At 38.8% G+C, this 19,022-nt stretch overlaps 1 protein-coding gene across 7 annotated transcripts in view; it reads right to left on the bottom strand.

Moving 5' to 3' along the window:
• The window catches only part of Zc3h6 (zinc finger CCCH type containing 6), a 61,445-nt gene extending 42,603 nt beyond the window's left edge, over positions 1-18,842 (bottom strand). For 5 of the 7 annotated variants that reach the window (XM_063283758.1, XM_063283756.1, XM_063283759.1 and 2 more), the window contains exon 1: positions 17,136-18,841. In XM_063283758.1, coding sequence (XP_063139828.1) covers positions 17,136-17,167 — 32 coding nt within the window. In that variant the 5' untranslated portion in view covers positions 17,168-18,841. Of the gene's footprint in view, positions 1-770 lie in introns of all 7 variants that reach the window. The other 2 variants (XM_008762235.4, NM_001107772.1) reach the window with 2 other exon arrangements.
• Positions 18,843-19,022: the final 180 nt, after the last annotated feature.

The following is a 19,022-nucleotide window of genomic DNA, read 5'->3' as shown; positions in this document are numbered from 1 at the left end:
AGTCACTACAAGTTTTTTCTTTGCTCCTTTAGCCTATTCATGATTTCTTTCAGCTTTCACATTAGAACAGACAAAAATTTGCACATTTCTGTTTGGTTATACACATGAGAGGAAGGGGGAAATCATTCGCTCCTATGACCTGCTTCCAAGTACTTCAGAAGTCACCACTGGACACATATGACAGATGTGCAGCATAATGAAAACAGGAGACTTCATGGGATTCTAATTCTTCCCCACCCTAGAAATAGCATTTTTTCCTGACTGAGCGCCTAGTACCCAATCAGGCACTGCCCTGTTTCGATGGCCTTGAGAAAACCACTAGCTGAAAAGAGAATTAGGAGTGTTTGACACTCTCTCTTGAACCATGTGAGCCCTTGTATATGAGATGATTTGTTTACTAAATTCAACTTTTAAATCTTGAACTTAACACAATAACCCTAAGGGACAGTAGTGGTGTGCATACCTTAGTGGTAACCAACAACTGTCTAATTGGGACTTATGACCTGCTTAACAAGGGGGAAACTATGCCTAATACTGGAAACCTAGCCAATTATTCAGTACTAGTGAAGTCATGGATCTTAGAGAAGGACCAGTACTTTATTAAACCAGCAAAATCCCTAAATACATGTAAATATTTGTCCATACATTCAAAGATAACTGTAGTCCTCATCACTCATAAGGAAAGTTCTCTTTGCAACAGACAGAGGCCATTCTATAAAACCACAACCAATTAAAGTAAAGAGGTGTGGAGCCCAGTTCAGTGAATATACCTTCAAACAACTCAGCAGACATTGCTCCACAGGGGGAGGAAAGACTGTACGAGCCAGAGAATCAGGGGGTTTCTGTGAGACTGTCTCCTCCATAAATTCTCACCAACATGATTGCCTAAAGATGAGCTGAACAGGAATAACAACAGGCATGCCAAAGTTGATGGAGAAAATCCCAAAGAACTACAAATAACTAAGGAATTCTGAGAGCAGGAGAAATTTTTCCTCAGAGAAGAGCACACCAATTAATTGGTTATCCAATACCAAATGGTCAGCCCTGAAAACACACACATGAATAGCATTAAACAGGCCGAGCAGGCTGCATTTAGGAATGTACATGTACATACATACAAGCACTAGCAACAATTAATGAGGATTTGACGGAGAAAAGGGAGCATGATGGGAGGGGTTCAGGCAGGAAAGGGGAGGGAGAAATAATGTAATTCCATTATACTCTAGAGAATAAAAAATATTTTTAAAAATTAATAAATACATAGGTGACTTCTTACTGATATAAAAGAATTAGCATTATAAAGTTATTTCCAGCAAAATGGCATTTCATGTATAAAAGCTTGATAAATGACTGTACAGTCTTTAAGAGTTTATCTCTTAGACAAATCCACAAAGACAGAAAAAAATTAGGGGTTGTCAGGTAGATCAGAGGGGAAAATAAAAAGAAATTACCAGTAGGAATTGGTAATTCCTGTGGAATGGTGAAAATGTTATGATTACATAGTGGTGCTGGTTATGTAGCCCTGAATACCTTTAAAATCAGTATATGCACTTAAAGAAGTTGAACTGTATGTATCTCAACAAAACTTTCTTTTAAAGGCTAAAGTATTTGGTTCTGGTTCACCAGACACCTTTCCTGGGTTAGTGTAGTTACCACTCCTCATCAAAGAAACATCTCTTTCAGATGATGAAGGCCACCATAGAAAACTGCATCTGTACATAGCAGAGATCAATGGATCAGAGAGCCCTGCCCCAACAGCTCCTGCACTTATGACCCAGCAGATATTCTTCAAGACTAGATGGAAAAGGAATGGAAAGACTGGGTAAGAACCAGATGTCTGGGTATGAAACAGTCTCTTCTAGAAATGGCTATGTAAACATTTGTGCATACACGTATATGTTTGTGTGACAATAATAATCAAAGAAAAAGAATCTAACAACTTGAGAGTGGGCATGATAAGGGGTTGGAAGGAGAGAACCTGAAAGGAGCTGTAGAGAGGAAGGGCAAAGAGCAAAGGGAGAAAATTCTACTTTACCTAAGAATGTATTCAAATTAAAATATTTTTCATTATATTTAAATGTCTTAGGTCTGGGACATAACTATGATAGAGAACTTTCCAAGAATGTGCCAAGTTCTGGGTCAGACTCCCATCAAGGGGGATTTTTAAATATCTAAATTGGAAGGAAGGGGAGAAAACTGTAATCAGCTATTGTGTAAATTACAGACTCAGATGCCCCCTGTCCTCATTCTGAAGCTAACTGCTCAGGAACTGGACATGGCAATGCACTCCAATAACTTGACAATTGCGCCTCAATAATTCTGCCTTCCCCCATTCTGATTTTTTACTACTAAGATGAAGTAACCTGAATCATTTGCCCTTAACTCCACTTCTGTCTGTTTAATGACTGTTTAAAGCAGTGTTTCTCAACCTTCCCAATTCTGCAAGCCTTTAATACAGTTCCTCCTGTTGTGGTGACCTGCCGACCACAAGACTATTTTTCTTGCTACTTCATAACTGTAATTTTGCTACTGCTACGAATTGTAATATAAATATCTGATATATGACACCAAAGTGGTAGCGGCCCATAGGCTGCCAATCACTGATTTAAAGGTTACGAGCTACAGATCAGAAATTGAATCTTCTAAAAGAAACACAAAATCCTCAATAAAAGACTAGCATAAGCACTCCTAATGGACATTATCAACATTACTCATAAATGTACCCATTCACTAACTGCCACAAAACAGACTTTTTTTAAATGTACCAAGTGACTGTTCAGAGTTTCTTTACAGGGCAGGAGCAGAGACAGAGCCTGGATCCTCCCCAATCAATGTGAATCTTCTCAATATTTGAAACTTCTACTTAACCAGTATTTTCCTTTCATGGTCTGTATTAGCTCATGCTGTCATTTCTCCCTATCCAGAATGGCATGGTAGGACACTACTCTGTGCTGGGGTCTTTGATCTTCCATGACTGCACAGACTACAGAAGAAAGGGTGAACCACACGCAGCCTGAACCTCAACAGCAAGGCCTGTGATCCCCTTAAATATGGAAAGATAGGCAGTAGGAGAAGACGCCAGAAAGCTCCTTCTCATTCATCTTCAGATTTTGCTGGAAGTTCCTATGAGGCAGTTTCTCATCTATCTTCCCTGATCCTCAGAGGATAGCTTCAGGTTTAAGAAAAGTTGCTTAGCATAGTATGCAAACAGTTCCTCACCTACAAAATGTCCTCACCCATTCTGTTTACTATTGGCCCTTTTAGTTTCAGTGTTATCCTGGGGACAAGGAGCTGAACAGATGATGCTAAACTGCTCTCCATGTAATAAGTTGGTTCTACTGACTCAATCTGTCAGCATGCTTGACACATAACTTGTTTGGGTCAATGCAGACAAACTCTTGATCAAGCCATAGGTTAACTCCCTGTGTTACCTACCTAAACCAGTTATCTCCACTCAAACAAAACCACTGATGGGTCATCCTGAGGCTATGCTACCTGGCCAGAGTTCTTGTTGTATTATCTTAGATTTGGATCTTGGAAATTTATATCCTAGATAGTTCAACTTTTTATTTATTTGAAAGAGAGCTTCACTATGTAATTCTGACTGGCATAGAACTCACGGAGATCTGCCTGCCTCTGTCTCTTGAGTGCTAGGATTAAAAATGTGTGCCACCATGCCTAGCTTTGTTTAATTATGTATGTCTGTGTGGGGGTAAATGCATATTGTAAGTGCAAGTGCTGAGGGTCCAGAAGAGGATGTCAGGCCAGACACAGGTCCTCCACAAGAGCAGTATATACTCTTTACTACTCAGCCATCTCTCCAGCTCTCATTTTCTTAAATCAATAAAAACAAACAAAAACAATAGAAACAAAAACAACTTTGTATATGTGTGTGTGGTAGCATAAAGAGGTTAGAAGGCATTTTTCAGGAGTTGGTCCATTCCTTCTCTCCACCACATGCGTCTTAAGTATTGAATTCTCTCTCTTTACAAATTAACAGAGCGAGCTAATGAACACCTAAAGCCTTCAAAGTGTTCATCCTCATCCTCTAATATATTCTTTTACCTTTTCAAAGCCTTTAGTTGGCAGGAACTACCTTTCTTACTTTTCAAACTACATCTATGAAGATTTTTAATTTTTATTTAAGATTTTAAATTTTTTAAAAAAACATCTGAGATTTAATTGTATGTATATGTGTTTTACCTGCATGTATGTATTGCACAAGTAGGGTCTGGTGCCCTTAGAGAGCAGAATAAGGTGTTTGATCCTGTAAACTGGAGTTACAGACAGTTGTGAGCTGTTATATGGGTACTAGTTGAGTCCATGTCCTCTGGAAGAACAGTAAGATGCTCTTAACCCCTGAGTATTTCTATAGTCCCCAGTGGCAATTTTTACCTTTTTTTTTTTTTAAAAAAACTTAGTTTAATTTATTCCTCAAGCCAATCTCATAATCTGTTAAAGCCTAAATCAGTCCGAATAAAAATTTTTATGAATAAAACAGTACAAATACATAGTCTATATAATGATATATTTAATGATCCTAACATTCTCTATGGTCTCATGACAACTTTTGAAAACTTCTCTTAACTTTATGTAAAAAGTATTTCTATACCACAAATAACTAAGAATTTCTTTTGTGTGTTACTTTTACTTGCTCAGTCAGTAACATATTTACTCAATACCTAGCTTGAACAGTAACTGTTAAATATAAACACTATGTAACAATTCAACAATTAGACCATTTTAAATATTTTCTTCTCAATTCAGAGGTGTTTCTGGGAGTATCTAAAAGGACATTTATCTTTTTGGATGGATCACATAACGTGAAAAGCTTTATTAACTAAAACCTTACTGACTAAAACTGTGCAGCCCTAGATACACAACAAACCAATCTGAAATAATTGATCTAATACTTACAGGAAAACCATGGAGCCCTACTGCTCTTGTCTGCAATGCAGCTAGGCATTTTGCTGTGTAAATTACCAATACAGAGAAGTTACTGTTGTCAAGCCACACAGCAATGGTATGTTCACACACCAATCAATAGTCAAACTGTCTTAGTCAGGGTTTCTATTTCTGCACAAACATCACGACCAAGAAGCAAGTTGGGGAGGAAAGGGTTTATTCAGCTTACACTTTCACACTGCTGTTCATCACCAAAGGAAGTCAGGACTGGAATTCACACAGGGCAGGAAGCAGGAGCTGATGCAGGGGCCATGGAGGGATGTTACTGACTTCTTCCCCTGGCTTGCTCAGCTTGCTCTTATAGAACCCAAGGCTACCAGCCCAGGAATGGCATCATCTACAAAGGTCCCTCCCCCCTTGATCAGTAGTTAAGAAAATGCCTTACAGCTGGGTCTCATGGAGACATTTTCTCAACTGTGGCTCCTTTCTCTGTGATAACTCCAGCTTGTGTCAAGTTTACACACAAAACCAGCCAGTACACAAACTAAAAGCAGACAATATGCCTATCAAAAGCAGACATAAAACGAATGCTGATGCCTGACTTGTACTCAATAGGGAGAAATCTTCCTTTGGTCCTCCATTTAAAAAACTTTCAGTGTCTCCATATGATAGTTCTAGTTATTTTAATATTTATTCATTTTTATTGTCTTTATGTATGTGTATCTGTGTGAATATACACCTGGGGTCATGCCTGTGGAGATCAGAATAGGGTGTCAGCCCCAGCTGGGACCCAAACTCTGGTCTTCTGCAAGAGCAGCAAGGACTCCTGTGAGTGCCATCTCTCCAAGCCCCACTCAGTTATTTTTGCTTATGCTTTGCCAATACCTGCTCTCCAGAGTCATATTATGTTACTGCAAGCTGTTATTTTGTGATACAAAAATTTGTTTTAAAGAGGAGGTGACTCATCAGTTAAGAGCACTGATGGGGGGTTGAGGATTTAGCTCAGTGGTAGAGCACTTGCCTAGCAAGCGCAAGGCCCTGGGTTTGGTCCTCAGCTCCGGAAAAACAAAAACAAACAAAACAAAACAACAACAACAACATAACCAAAAGAGCACTAATGGGGTCTGATTCCTAGTACCCACATAGCAGCTAACAATCTGTAATTCAAGTTCCAAGGGGATCTGGCACCTTCTTTTGAACTCTGAGAGCACTGCACACATATGGTGCACATGCATGCTGACAAAAAAAAAAAAACACACAGAAAGATATGAAAATAACTAACACTCAAAAAGTTACAGGAAAACAAAAGGGTGGGGCTGGAGAGATGGCTCAGTGGTTGAGAGCAATGACTGACTTCTCTTCCAGAGATTCTGAGTTCAATTCCTAGCAACCACATGGTGACTCACAACCATTTGTAATAAAATCCAATGCCCTCCTCTGGTGTGTCTGAAGACAGCTACTGTGTGCTCACATGCATAAAATAAATAAATCTTAACGAAACAGGAAAAAAAGTGCTGTTATTACCCAGTCAGGGTAAAGCAAGGCTTTTAAGTCAGAATTCCTACAAAGGTCTATGTCATAAAACAGTGGGTATGTAACTTCCTGTTCTGTATCTACCTGAGCGAAGATCAAAGAGGTTGAAACTATTCAAACCAAGTTCGTATGTGTACATCTCAGATTTCCTTGTTAAGCCAATTTTGTGGTTTTTCAAAATAAACCAAAGAAAGTGACAATTTTGTAATCCCTAAGTGACCCAATTTGGACTTTGATACCTAGCATCCTTCTTATCTTTTATTACAGCTCTAGTGACATTTGTATTATTGCCATTTATAAAGTCTTATTAAACAAACTATAAAATGTGCAAATAAATTACAGTTTAAGATGAGGCTAAACAAGCTTACTTTATACCTAGGCTAAGGGCCATGGTTAATGGGCCTTGTAGTCCCAGTTACTTGGGAGGCTGAGGTAGGAGTTTTCAAATTCAATGCCTGCCAGAACTAGAGTTAATCCAAGAATGGCTTCATTAAGGTAGTAAAACCAAACCCCTACCTTAATTTTTTTTTTTTTTGGTTCTTTTTTTCGGAGTTGGGGACCGAACCCAGGGCCTTGCGCTTCCTAGGTAAGCGCTCTACCACTGAGCTAAATCCCCAGCCCCAATTTTTTTTTTTTAAGATGAGTTTTTCTGTGTAACCAACCACCCTAGCCATCCTGGACCTTGTTTGATTTGTAGATCAAACTGACCTCGAACTCTCAGAGATCCGCCTGCCTCTGCCTCCGGACTACTGGGATCAAAGTAGTGTACCACAACGTCTAGCTAAAATCTTTTTAAAATTATGTTGAACAGCTTTGTTTTCAGAATATTTTTAAAGATTTGTTCTCTCTCTCTCTCTCTCTCTCTCTCTCTCTCTCTCTCTCTCTCTCTGTGTGTGTGTGTGTGTGTGTGTGTGTGTATAGAGTGCATGCACATGTGAGTGGGTGAGTTTTCTTCCATGATTTACTTCCTTAAATACTGAGGCAAAGTATGACCTGAATCCAGAGCTTGCCAGATTGAGTTAATCTTGATTCGTCAGTTTAGTCTAAGGATTTTGTCTCTGCCCCTTAAGCACAGCTATTACATGCAGGTGGCTGGCCCCACTGGGCATTTTCTTGGATGCTGGGAATCCCAACTATGGTCCTCATACTTACATGGCAATCACTTTACTCAGCCTTCCTCATGAAGTTTTTAATCTGGTGATGGGTGAGACAGGCAGTTTTAAAAAAAAATCACATGATAAATAAAATTACCCAAATACATTACAGAGGTAAAACAAGTATGAAAATGTGCTCTTCACAGGATAAAGCCATCTATCAGGACAGTCTAGGTGACACAGTCAGAGAGAGGGCCATAGGAAGGGCTCTCTGAAGACAAACATAATCAAAACATCTGTGTAAAGCATGCAACACACTACAGAACTGAAGCCAGCTTAGTATCACTGGGCCACATGTTATACACAATCCTCAAGTCATTTCAGTGTCTGTCAGGAAATGGGAGCCTCCAAGGCAAAATATTTGGGCTGATGATAAAGGACTAAATTATAGGACTCTATGGAGTTGTCTTTTTTTATTCTCATTTGTTGTGATTTCTCTGAAATATACATATCTGAATAGAATACACAGCAATCCTCTTGTGTCAGCTGGGTTCTGACATTAGTTTTGTGCCACCACCTCGAAAGCCTTTAAATATATACTTGAACTTAAATCTCTAACAAAATGAGGGACGTAGAGGGAAATGCTGCTGTGCCTTTATCCTAGGAAAATTTATTTTTATTTTTCAAGTTATATCCCCCAAATGTTAGGGGTTTTGTTTGGTTGGTTTTGGTTTTCTGAGACAGGGTTTCTGTGTAGCCTTGGTTGTCCTAAAACTCTCTATGTAGACAAGACTAGCCTCCAGAGAGATCTGCCTGCTTCTACCTCCTGAGCACTGGGATTAAGGTGTGAGCCACTGCCAACCATCCTTAACTATTTTTGTAATAACCAAAACCAGGGTAGTGTGTGAATAAATCAAAACTGTGAATTAAATTGCTAACTTCTTTGAGATTTAATAGTTTTGTATATTTTTTAGTACTTTTTTTATTTAGCTAGATATTCAATTACACTAGATTTATTTTAATTCTTCATTTTACTCTGTTCATTTAGACTCTCTAGTACAAACTGAAAAAGGTAGAAATCCACAGAAATTTTCTATCAAATAATTTTCCCTGCATTTTCACTCAGCAATTCTCCAGAAATCTGTGGATGGTTCTAACAATGAACCAGAGTGGACAACCTGTCATCTAGTAACACACCCAAAAGCCATTAGTTCTATAAGTATTCAAGACCTCAATCCACCACCTGATGCTAGAATTAACTGTAAATTTGAGGTACTAATAGGATTTGAAGCTATGATAGGAAGCCTTTTCTGTTTGTTTAAGAAAATGTTCTACTTTAAACTTTGGCCTAAGTTTTCAATTAAAATGTACCTTTTCCTAATTCTGCTTTGGTCAAGGAATTTCTGATATTCCTGCAAATCATATGATCAGAAACTGCCTGATCATTTGAATGTCATGTTAATTAATCAATATAGTAAGGTAAATGTAAACATGCATGGCATTTAGATTTGCTGTTAATATCTGAATATTCCAAATTAAGGTGTTTTGGTACAAGTTGGAGTGAAAATCTTTCTTATCTATTGAGATTTTAGCAATTAGATAAAATGTAAATGTACATTAATGAATGTGGAAAACATTACAAATAATGTTTATGAAAGCTATTCTGTATAAAAGAAATTAACTACTAGATAATGACTTTGCCACTTCAAAATTTCATTAAGTAAAACTTCTAAAGTTTTGTTTAACACAACTGTTTTTGTTTTGTACGTGTGAGAATATACATATACAAGACCAGGTTATAAGAAACAGGATCTAGATGGGCAGTGGTGGCACAAGCCTTTAATCCCAGCATTCAGAAGGCAGAGGCAGGCAGATCTCTGAGTTCTAGGTCAGCCTGGTCTACAGAGTGAGTTTTAAGACAGCCAGGGTTACACAGAGAACCTGTCACAAAAACAAACAAACAAACAACAAGACAAAAACAACAACAACAACAACAAAACAAAACAAAACAAAAAAAAAACAAGTTCTTCCAGCTATCTGCTGTCCTACTACCTCAAGTAAAAATGACCCTAGTGTATGCATTAAAAATCACCAGCAGGCTAATTTAGCAATGAGCAGTGCTGAAAAAAATCCTTCCTTTACAAAAATAATGGCTTACTTTTAAACAAGACCACTACAACTTGTAATGAGGAAGCGGAACTGGTCCTACTTTTCCACAAGTGCTGGCGGTGTTTATACCACAGTAACGATAACAGCTTTAGTCCCTGCTTTGGCTGACTATTGTTTTTCACACTGTGTCATTCAGAAAAAAATGAAGAGGCACTTGGTGAAATATATGTACAACCAAACCACAAAGGTGTTTCTTATAACAATGGAGTATTCATTTGTGCTTGACTTGCTTATACAAAATAAAAATTTAAGATATAATTATATATTTTAAGGACATAGCAATCGAGTCACAACCTAGAACTCAGTCCCACACAGAAGTGCAAGTGTTCCAAGACATTTCCAAATGCCGGTAGAGATTAAAAACTTAAGCATAAGGGGAATTAAAATTTTTTGGTGAATTTTAAGAAGCCGAAACTTTCATACAATAGCAGAATTTCTATTTTCTATAGGTAAAACTGCAGCTTTGCTGGCTGTACTTAATTGATCTGACTTTCTTTAAAATGTTTATGAAAGTAATTAGTCTGATTAACTGGAAGTTTTAATATGTTAATAATTAGATAAAGGTATGGTTAAAGATGAATTTATAAATAATTATAACAGAATTATCTATAATTCAATAATTTCTCTATGATACCAGAGCAATCAATAATTTTAAAGCAATGGAAAAGGTAGTGAAACTGAATGCCATGGACAGATCACGTTTCTCAGTCAGCCATACAGACTCTGCTCCTAAACTCTGAAGTGAAGTGAAATATGAATTATAAACTATGATTCATGAAAAACTTCAAAAATCATTAGAATTCAAATCTAGGTTGTTTTGTGTCAACTTTATAGGGAAAAAAGCTGTGCTTTGGTTTTATGGCATATTTCTAATGATAATCTTCTTAATACTCTTTAAATGCTACATGGGACTTGCTTTAGCCATTTATTTTTCACTCAAAATATACATATGATTAATGAAAGTTTAAATATTAAAACAGTATCAGTATCTCTAGTATTAATGTTAAGCCAGAACACTAAAAAGAAACCATAAAGTCAGTTTTAGTAGAAGCCTATTCTGCCAAGAGTAAATACTATTTTTGTTAAAGTCACATAATTATGATAATCTGATATGTATTCACACCAGTAAAGTAACATTTCCCAGAGCCCAACCATCCTCCCAATGTACCTGTGTGTGTATGTGTGTGTGTTTAGAATAAGAATATCCAGAAAGAAAAAAGGAAGGAAGGAAGGAAGGAAGGAAGGAAGGAAGGGAGGGAGGGAGGGAGGAAGGAAGGAGGAGGAAGGAAAGAGGAAGGAAAGAGGAAGGAAGGAAACCAACCATAAAGCCAAAATATTAAGCCATAACTGATTAAGTTGGATCAAGTTAAAAATGAGAACTAAATTTTAGATATTATCATGCATTGCAAAGAATTGCTCTTAGGAGAAAGAGGGAATGGAGAAATAAGGACTGTCAACAATGGCAGCAATGAAAAAGAAACCCAATGACAAATGTGGGCAGTGTCACATGTCTAGGAGGAAAGACATCCTTTATGCAAGTGTGTACGTGAGAGACACATTATGGAGATGTGAATATCATTTCTCTAGACTAAAACCATCAAACTACCAGTCATATACAACTAATCCTCCTGCCCTAATATCCTATTCTTACTCATTGGGTAAATTTATATTGTTTCCTGTATAGCATTCTCTATGGAGAATGCACTCTCTGATGCAAACATCTAGTCTTCACAGGAATAAATTGGTATTCTCATGTACATACATTCTCCTGATAATGTGGATAAAAGTGTAGGCTCTGTCCTCAGATTACTGAGGTTCCTGCTGATTTGCTTAGTGCTTTGGGGAACTTTAAATTTTCATATTTGCCAGCCAGGGCTACACAAAGAAACACCATCTTTAAAAAACAAAACCAAACCAAACAACAACAAAACCCTTCATATTTGCTTTCTTATCTCTAAAAAGAGAGACTATAATTAGACCTTTGTCTTGGGCTGTTGTGAGATTGAATAATTTATATAAAGCAGTTAAGACACTAGTTTTCATACAGTTAATGATTAATGCTATTAACAATGTTTGGCATTTCTGAATCTAAAGAGCTCTGAAGTGAGTCAGCTTCTGACCCCGAACAACTGATAATGCAGGGTCACTCTGAAAAGTGACTCTGGAAAAAATTCACAAAGTAATATGCTAACAGTCCTGACCTGGAGGTTTGATCTGGTGAATTCACGGTCAACCATTCCTATGAGACAGGAGGAAACCTTGGTTTAATACATGGCATAGGGTTACAGGCTCCAGTTGTCAGCCCATGCCTTTAATTACAACACTAGGGAAGCAGAGGCAGGCTGAACTCTATGAATTTGAGGCCAAACTGGTCTACACGGTGAGTTCCAGGCCAGCCAGAGCTACATAGTGAAGCCCTGTCTCAAAAAAAAAAAAAAAAAGAAAGAAAGAAAAGAAAAAAAGAAAGAAAGAAAGCAAGAAAATACAAACTCCAGTTACAACTAAAGATGCTAAGCAGGTGACCCACATGAACGGAGGACATCTTGGGTAGTGAGTCTGTACATGCAATAGTGATAAAGGACTACAGAGAGTAGAAAACAATCTTAAATGTTTTCAAAGAAGGCTATTTCAAAACAAGTCGGGGAATTAACTCTGTGGTAGAGTGAATACCTTGCATGTAAAAGGTTTACTCTCCAATACAGGGGGTGGAAATCATCTAATCAAACAAAAATGCAAACTTTCAGGCTAAAGGCCACCAGTTTACCTTTTAATTCAGTACTAAAAGGTTTTAACTTAGAATAATGTATATCAAAGGACTTTTTGAACCTCTTTCTTTCCTTTAGGGCTGTGATCTTCATGATCTTCATCTTCACATCTTTGAATGGTTTTTTTTTCCCTCACTTGGTTTTTAAAAATCTTTTTTTCATGGTCTACAACACTTATATCTCAGTTAATCTCAATAATTTCAACTAACATCCATCTCAGACACCTTTAATTCTACCAAGAATTAACTAAGAAATAACTGACTCTTGCTTTGTGTCTGTAGCATTGCCCATGATCAAGTCTTTACTGGACAATTACTAGCTGTCTATCCTAGCTCTGCACTCATTCTTTCTTATGCTCCATTTTCAACCACCAGACAATGTTACTTAGTTCTACCATGTCCTAACACAGCTATGTAACCTATTGCTGTAGGAGTTGCTTTTTCCTCTTTTTCCATAGCATGATCCTAGTCTTCCTCTGTTCAAGTACCACAGTGCTTCCCAAATCACTGAAGAGGAAAATTCACAGTTCTCACAATGTCTTGAGGGCTCTAGACAGCACCAAAGGATGCACTTCTCTTGCTGCCTCCCTTGCTTACTAACCCCTCTGGACAGACGGCTTCCATGTCCTTGTTCTTCCCTTAATCCTCCCAAGTTCATCCTGAGTCCTGGCTTTCTTACCTACCATTCCACCTGGAAAGCCTTTTCACAAATATCCTGGGTCTGAACTCCTCTCCTATTTCATAATTTTGACAAATACTACTTTTTTAGTAAGTGGTTACTTATAACCCTACTTAAAATAGAAACATCCTACAGCACTCACCTCACTCTCAAATGCTTATCTAATATTAAACTTTTTTATGTTATTTCTCTCTCAAGAAAATATTAGTAATGTTTTATTGCTGCATACTCCATATGTAGACCAGTAATTATTAAATATTATATTCTTAATGCTTACCAAAAACAACTGAAAAGCCTTCTCACTTTCCTATAGCTTGCTTTTTTCTAGCCTCCAGTCAGCATACCAACAATATGCAGCTGATCACTGCTGTCCTGCTTAAAAACTCTGTTGTGATCTTCATATCCCAGTAGGGATGGGTTTGGCCCTAAGTTTATTCAAGACTTTTCCTCATTTTTCAAAATAGTTCCCAGTGTCTATACATCAAGACCTTCACCATGTCTGAACCTACTGTGTCACTTCCCTTCCCTGTGCTTTCTACACATACACCTCTGACGGTACTTGGTCAAACTCTGGTACAGTCTCTTGGTCAAATTTTCAACCCACTAGGAGACTATGAAAACTTTTTAAACAACTGCCCTTCTGACTAGCTGGAGATCTGTTATTGCTTTAAAGGAAAACAACCAAAAAGTAAGGGGAATAAATGGTGAAATTGTTCATAAAGAACAAAGGATAGGGGTTGGGGATTTAGCTCAGTGGTAGAGCGCTTGCCTAGGAAGCGCAAGGCCCTGGGTTCGGTCCCCAGCTCCGAAAAAAAAGAACCAAAAAAAAAAAAAAAAAACCCCAAAAAAAAAAAAAAAACCAAAAAACCTCCAACCTAAGGAAAATATCCATATGTCCTATCAAGTAATAAATAAATAACTTACTTTAGGAGTCCTAAAATACTATACTAGGTTCGTGTTAAAATCTTTTCCTCCAGTGCAGGCCCTGGGTAACTTTTTACCATTAACATATTTTAGGAAACTCTGATAATTACTAGTCTGAGATAGGAACTAGTATTTAGCCTTCAGCAATTGCTTGCAGGATTGGGAGTATAGCTCAAAGGTAGAACTCTGGTCTAGCATGCAAGAGGCCATAGGTTTGATGTCAAGCATCATAACGAGCCTGGTTTAACTGGGTTAATATCCAGCTGAAGGATAAAGTTAGATGAGTGAGGTTGGGCCTGAAAGAAGTGAATGAAAGAGAACTGAAAGGGGATTAAACCTTTAACTTTCTCAATTCTTTCCACTTTATATTTAGAAACTAGGCTGCAGACTTATGCACAAGAACTCTAACATTCTTCATGTCTACAAGTTTATAGGTATCATTATATTATTGATACCTTATAAAGTATACTTCTCGTCCCAGGCATGAAAATATTAAAGGAAAGCACACCAACGGGATAGTTTTATTTGTTTGTTTAGGGGGACTGTTTGCTGTTTTGAGACAGGGTCTCACTCTGTAGCTAGGTTGGTCTCATATTCATGCCAGTGTTCCTTTTGTCAGTGTCCAGAGTGCTGAAATTATAGGTGTGCACCAACAACACCTGATCCCAAATAGATATTTTCAAAAATATATTTTTTCAGAAAATAGTAAACAAATTTACATAAATCACTCACCATATAAAACATGTACAAAAAATAATTTAAAGCAGTTATACATTTTATGAATTTCATTTACATTTAGAATTTCTCCTTTCTGTAAATTCTATTTTAATTTGTATAAAGTCAAAGCAGTTATAAATATGAGATTTCACTATTTTCCTGAATGTGTATTTTAGTTTTCAAAAGTAACTGAAAATAATCTTCGTGAAAATACCTAGACTATGCAAAAATTATACACTCTTCACATAATTCATATAAACTTGTATTACCTTATAAAAGTTATAATATAGAAGCAGAGAATACTTGAGGAATCCGTTATTTTCTCCCAAGTTTTTTTTTTAAATCAACTAGAAATCTATAAAAATACAGGTAGTCACAAACCTACCTAGAGATTTCTATACAGGTTGTTCTTCATTTTGTGTCAAAACAGGTCTGACTAGAACAGACTGAGAAACATAACTCACAGTTCATAACTACATGGGCTCTAATTCAAAACAAAACTCTTGCTACTTATCATTTTTCTTCCTACTAACTCTTAATCTATATCCTTCAAACTAAAGCATCATTTTAACTTCAAGTCAGTGTTTTAAAACTTCAAATTCTACTTTTTAAAAACACATGGTTTTGTTGTGTAAGGCAGGCTGACATGAACGCGCTGCCTTCCTGTTGGATTACAGGTATGTACTGCCGCACTGCACACCTTTAGTCCAACACTCTGTAGGTGGAGACAGGCAGATCTTTTTGAGTTCTAAGACAGCCTAGGCCAGCAAAGGCTAATGAGACCAAATCTCAATTTCTAATAGAAAAACATGTTATTATTGGTCTTTAGAAGCATTATTTTGATTTCTAAACTTGGTGACATGTTTTTATTATGTAAAATACATAATTCTACATATTTAAGTTATACTATCCACTAACAAATGAGAGATTTCCTTCCACATTAATGAATTTTAAGTCCACTAACAAATCACTGGCTTATCAATAGACTTCTCAACATTAGTTAAAACTGTTTTACAAGGGTAACCTTGGGTCATGAGTGCAGCTAAGTGTTAGAGTACTTGCCTAGCACACAAGGGTAACATTGGGCTGAGTGTAGCCGAGGGTCAGAGTGCCGGCCTATCACAAGAATCCTTAGCCCATTTGACAGCACTGAAACCACAAAGGTATTATTTTTTAAAAAATCCTTCTTAAAAATATGTCAAGTACAAGTTGCACTTATATGAGTACACTTTACTATCTGAACCTTGGTACATGCTTAATTGATGTCTTTCTAGAGAATTATTATCACATTATTGAAGTTGTTAGGATTTTTTTTTTAATCCCTTTCAAGGTCGACATATATTTTGGAATTTCAAATTTCAGTGATTTTTGTTGTTTTTTGTTTTGCTTCTGTATTTAGGGATGGAAGGTGTGTGCAATGCTTTATCAAAAGCATATCAAATTACTCAGGAATTCTTAAGTCTTATGGGCCACATTAGAGCACAATGTATCTCTTGAGACTACTGACAAAGCAGTGTGAGGATGTCGATTTTCAAGTTAATATTCTAAGTAGAAATCGATTTTGCATCAGGAGTTTTAATAAAAGTCCTGCTCTGACCCCTTTAAAAACTTGGTTATCAATGTAAATTTGAAGTTAAAAACTTAAGAGTATATTCTGTAAATGGCACCAAATCACTGAATGGTGCCAAGAACGTGCCTCTAGGAGCACAACAAAATTAAAAAGGAAATCTTAATCTCAGCTAAATGGTCAAATGATATTTTTAGCACCTAGGAACTCAGGTAAAGCTAAAAAATCTGCAGTCTACTCGTGTTAACGTATTTAATTTGAAAACTGTCATTTCACTTTCCTGGGGTTTCCTGCGGCAGACACATAGCCTGGGAGTGGGGGATGGGAGGGAAAGAGGCTTTTTTCAACCCCCTAAAAGCTAAACATGTTTATTTTCAGAGGTGGACTCGGGTAGGAGGCAAACATCCACAAGGCCTACTACTGAGCCTTCGAGGACGGTGCCAACGGGGCTGCCGTCGCCGGTCACTGGCCTGGCGAACAGACGCCGCAGCCGCCCGCGCGGCGCCGACGACAGAGCCGGGCCGGGGGCGGGGGGCTCGCACGTGCCCGGCGGGGGCGGGGCGGCGAGCGGCGACCCCGGCTCCGGGAGGCGGGCGCGGCCGGGTCGGCCTCCCCCGCGGCCGGCTGGCAGCCAGCTGCGGTGGACGAAGGTGCGCGTCATGGAACCGATGGAGCCACACAGAGACGTCTAAGTCATGCAGGAGGCGCCCGGCCCCGGCCCGCTCCCGCCGCCCCGACCCCTCCTCTCATCCGACAGAAAGACAGACAAGAAGGGTTCCCGACCTGTCGTGCCCTGCATGTTCAGAGTCTGTCATGTTTGGTCAAGAACGGGGCGGGGCTGGAGGGCAGGTCTGGAGGCCGGCGGCGGGACGCGGGGAGGACCGCTGCGCCGCCTGCGGGCACCTGTTCCCGGCCGCCGCCGACAGGTGACGAAGTGGTAAAAACTCACGGTTACTAGTGAGCGACACAGACACAGACTTTCCAGTCTATTAACAACCACGCCAGAGAGATGGGGCTCTAACTGCAAAGACTGGGCAACGGCCCCGCGCTGCCGGCGCAGCCGCTCTAGTCTGTATTCGCCGCCGGAGGCTGAGGCGTGGGAGCCGGCGGGCGGCGTGCAGCGACGCGGGGATTTGGACAGTGGCCGTAACGGTGATTTCTCCTCACCAACATGGCGGCACCCGAAACAGGCGGCTCAGAAAATGGCGCCGGCCGCAACACCTTGCCCGGGACTAAAGGGCAAGTGAGATTCCTCCGCGAACCGCGGTCCTCCCCAGTCGGCTGGGGCTGAGCGCATTGGCCATTGGAGGAAACTGCCGTCAATCACCTCCAGGGGCGGGCTTTTAATACGCACACTGCGGCACGCTGTATGGCTGCGGAGGCAGCAATAATCTGATGGCTGGGAGGCCAGGGATGCGGTTCGGTGGCGCTTAGAGTTATATCGGGCGGGGCAGGCAACCCCGCTAGTCCTGCTATGTCCACTAGGTCCTCTGTGCCCTTTGGACTTCGGGACAATCACACTGTCCCCCTCCACCCCACCATCGTTACTGTGGGACAAAGAAAGGAACTCAGGACTGGCGGTTATCTTTGTAAAAGAAACCAAAAAAAACCTTTCTTTGTTGCCGAAAGAACTTGGAATCATCCTTAAGTCCTTAAACATGTGGCTGTTATCAGTCTCCGTAGTATAAGGAAGACTGCTTGACATGCAAATTTTTTTGATAATACTAAATTCACCCAATCATTTCTTGAGGATTTAAAATAGCTATTGAGGTCATTAAAATATGATCGTGTCTATTTGCATCTTAGATGTGGAATGCGTTCGAGTATTTCATAAGATCAAGACTGCATTTCTGTGTTGGGGATTTAGCTCAGTGGTAGAGTGCTTGCCTAGCAGGCGCAAGGCCCTGGGTTCGGTCCCCAGCTCCCAAAAAAAAAAAAAAAAAAAAAAAAAAAGACTGCATTTCTTCGTATGTCCGTGGCCTTCAGAAATAATCTTGAAATGCTGAGTAATGTATACTTAGTTCTGAAGGAAAGTTAATTGCTTTTTATTAAAATGATGAGCTTAAGTGTCCAATCTTCCTAAATACACGATGTCTTTTGTCTTTGAATGTTCTGATGTGTGAATAACATGCATTCAAAGAACAATTGTGATTAGATAAATGTGAAAAGAGAAAAATCAGCTTTTAGTTGAATGCAGCTCTTGACAAGACTTGAACCCAGTTTTTCAGCTGGTGGCCCATTATTTATAGGAAATTTTCAAAAGGCACATCTATTTTATCTAGAAAAGCAGTTTAGTTTCTGGAACTAAAATGTCAAGCCTTTTCATTTAATTAACCATTTGACTGAGAACGGTGAATAGCTGAAGTTATCCAAAGGCTTTTGGGGTGTAACAGCTGCTCTTCACAACCTCATTTTCCACTTAGGTATTAAAGTAGGGACTTAGGATTTGTATCTGAGTTTTTTTAAATAAAAAAAAAAATCTTTGAACTGGTTCACATTTGAGTGTTTGATGTCTTTAAATTTGTCTGAAAGTTAAATGCACACCAAAATAAATTCTAGGCATTAGCTTAGTCTTTGAAAAACAACTTTTAAAGTGCTGCCTCGAGACAAAATTAAGATACTGACACACTTGAACGGTCCCATTGTTGGCTATTTAGGCCAACTGAAGAA

Source organism: Rattus norvegicus, chromosome 3, assembly GCF_036323735.1.
Source record: "Rattus norvegicus strain BN/NHsdMcwi chromosome 3, GRCr8, whole genome shotgun sequence".
In the NCBI taxonomy this organism is placed as follows: domain Eukaryota; kingdom Metazoa; phylum Chordata; class Mammalia; order Rodentia; family Muridae; genus Rattus; species Rattus norvegicus.
Note: the sequence above shows the minus strand (reverse complement) of the source record. Positions and strands in the feature narration are given on the sequence as shown.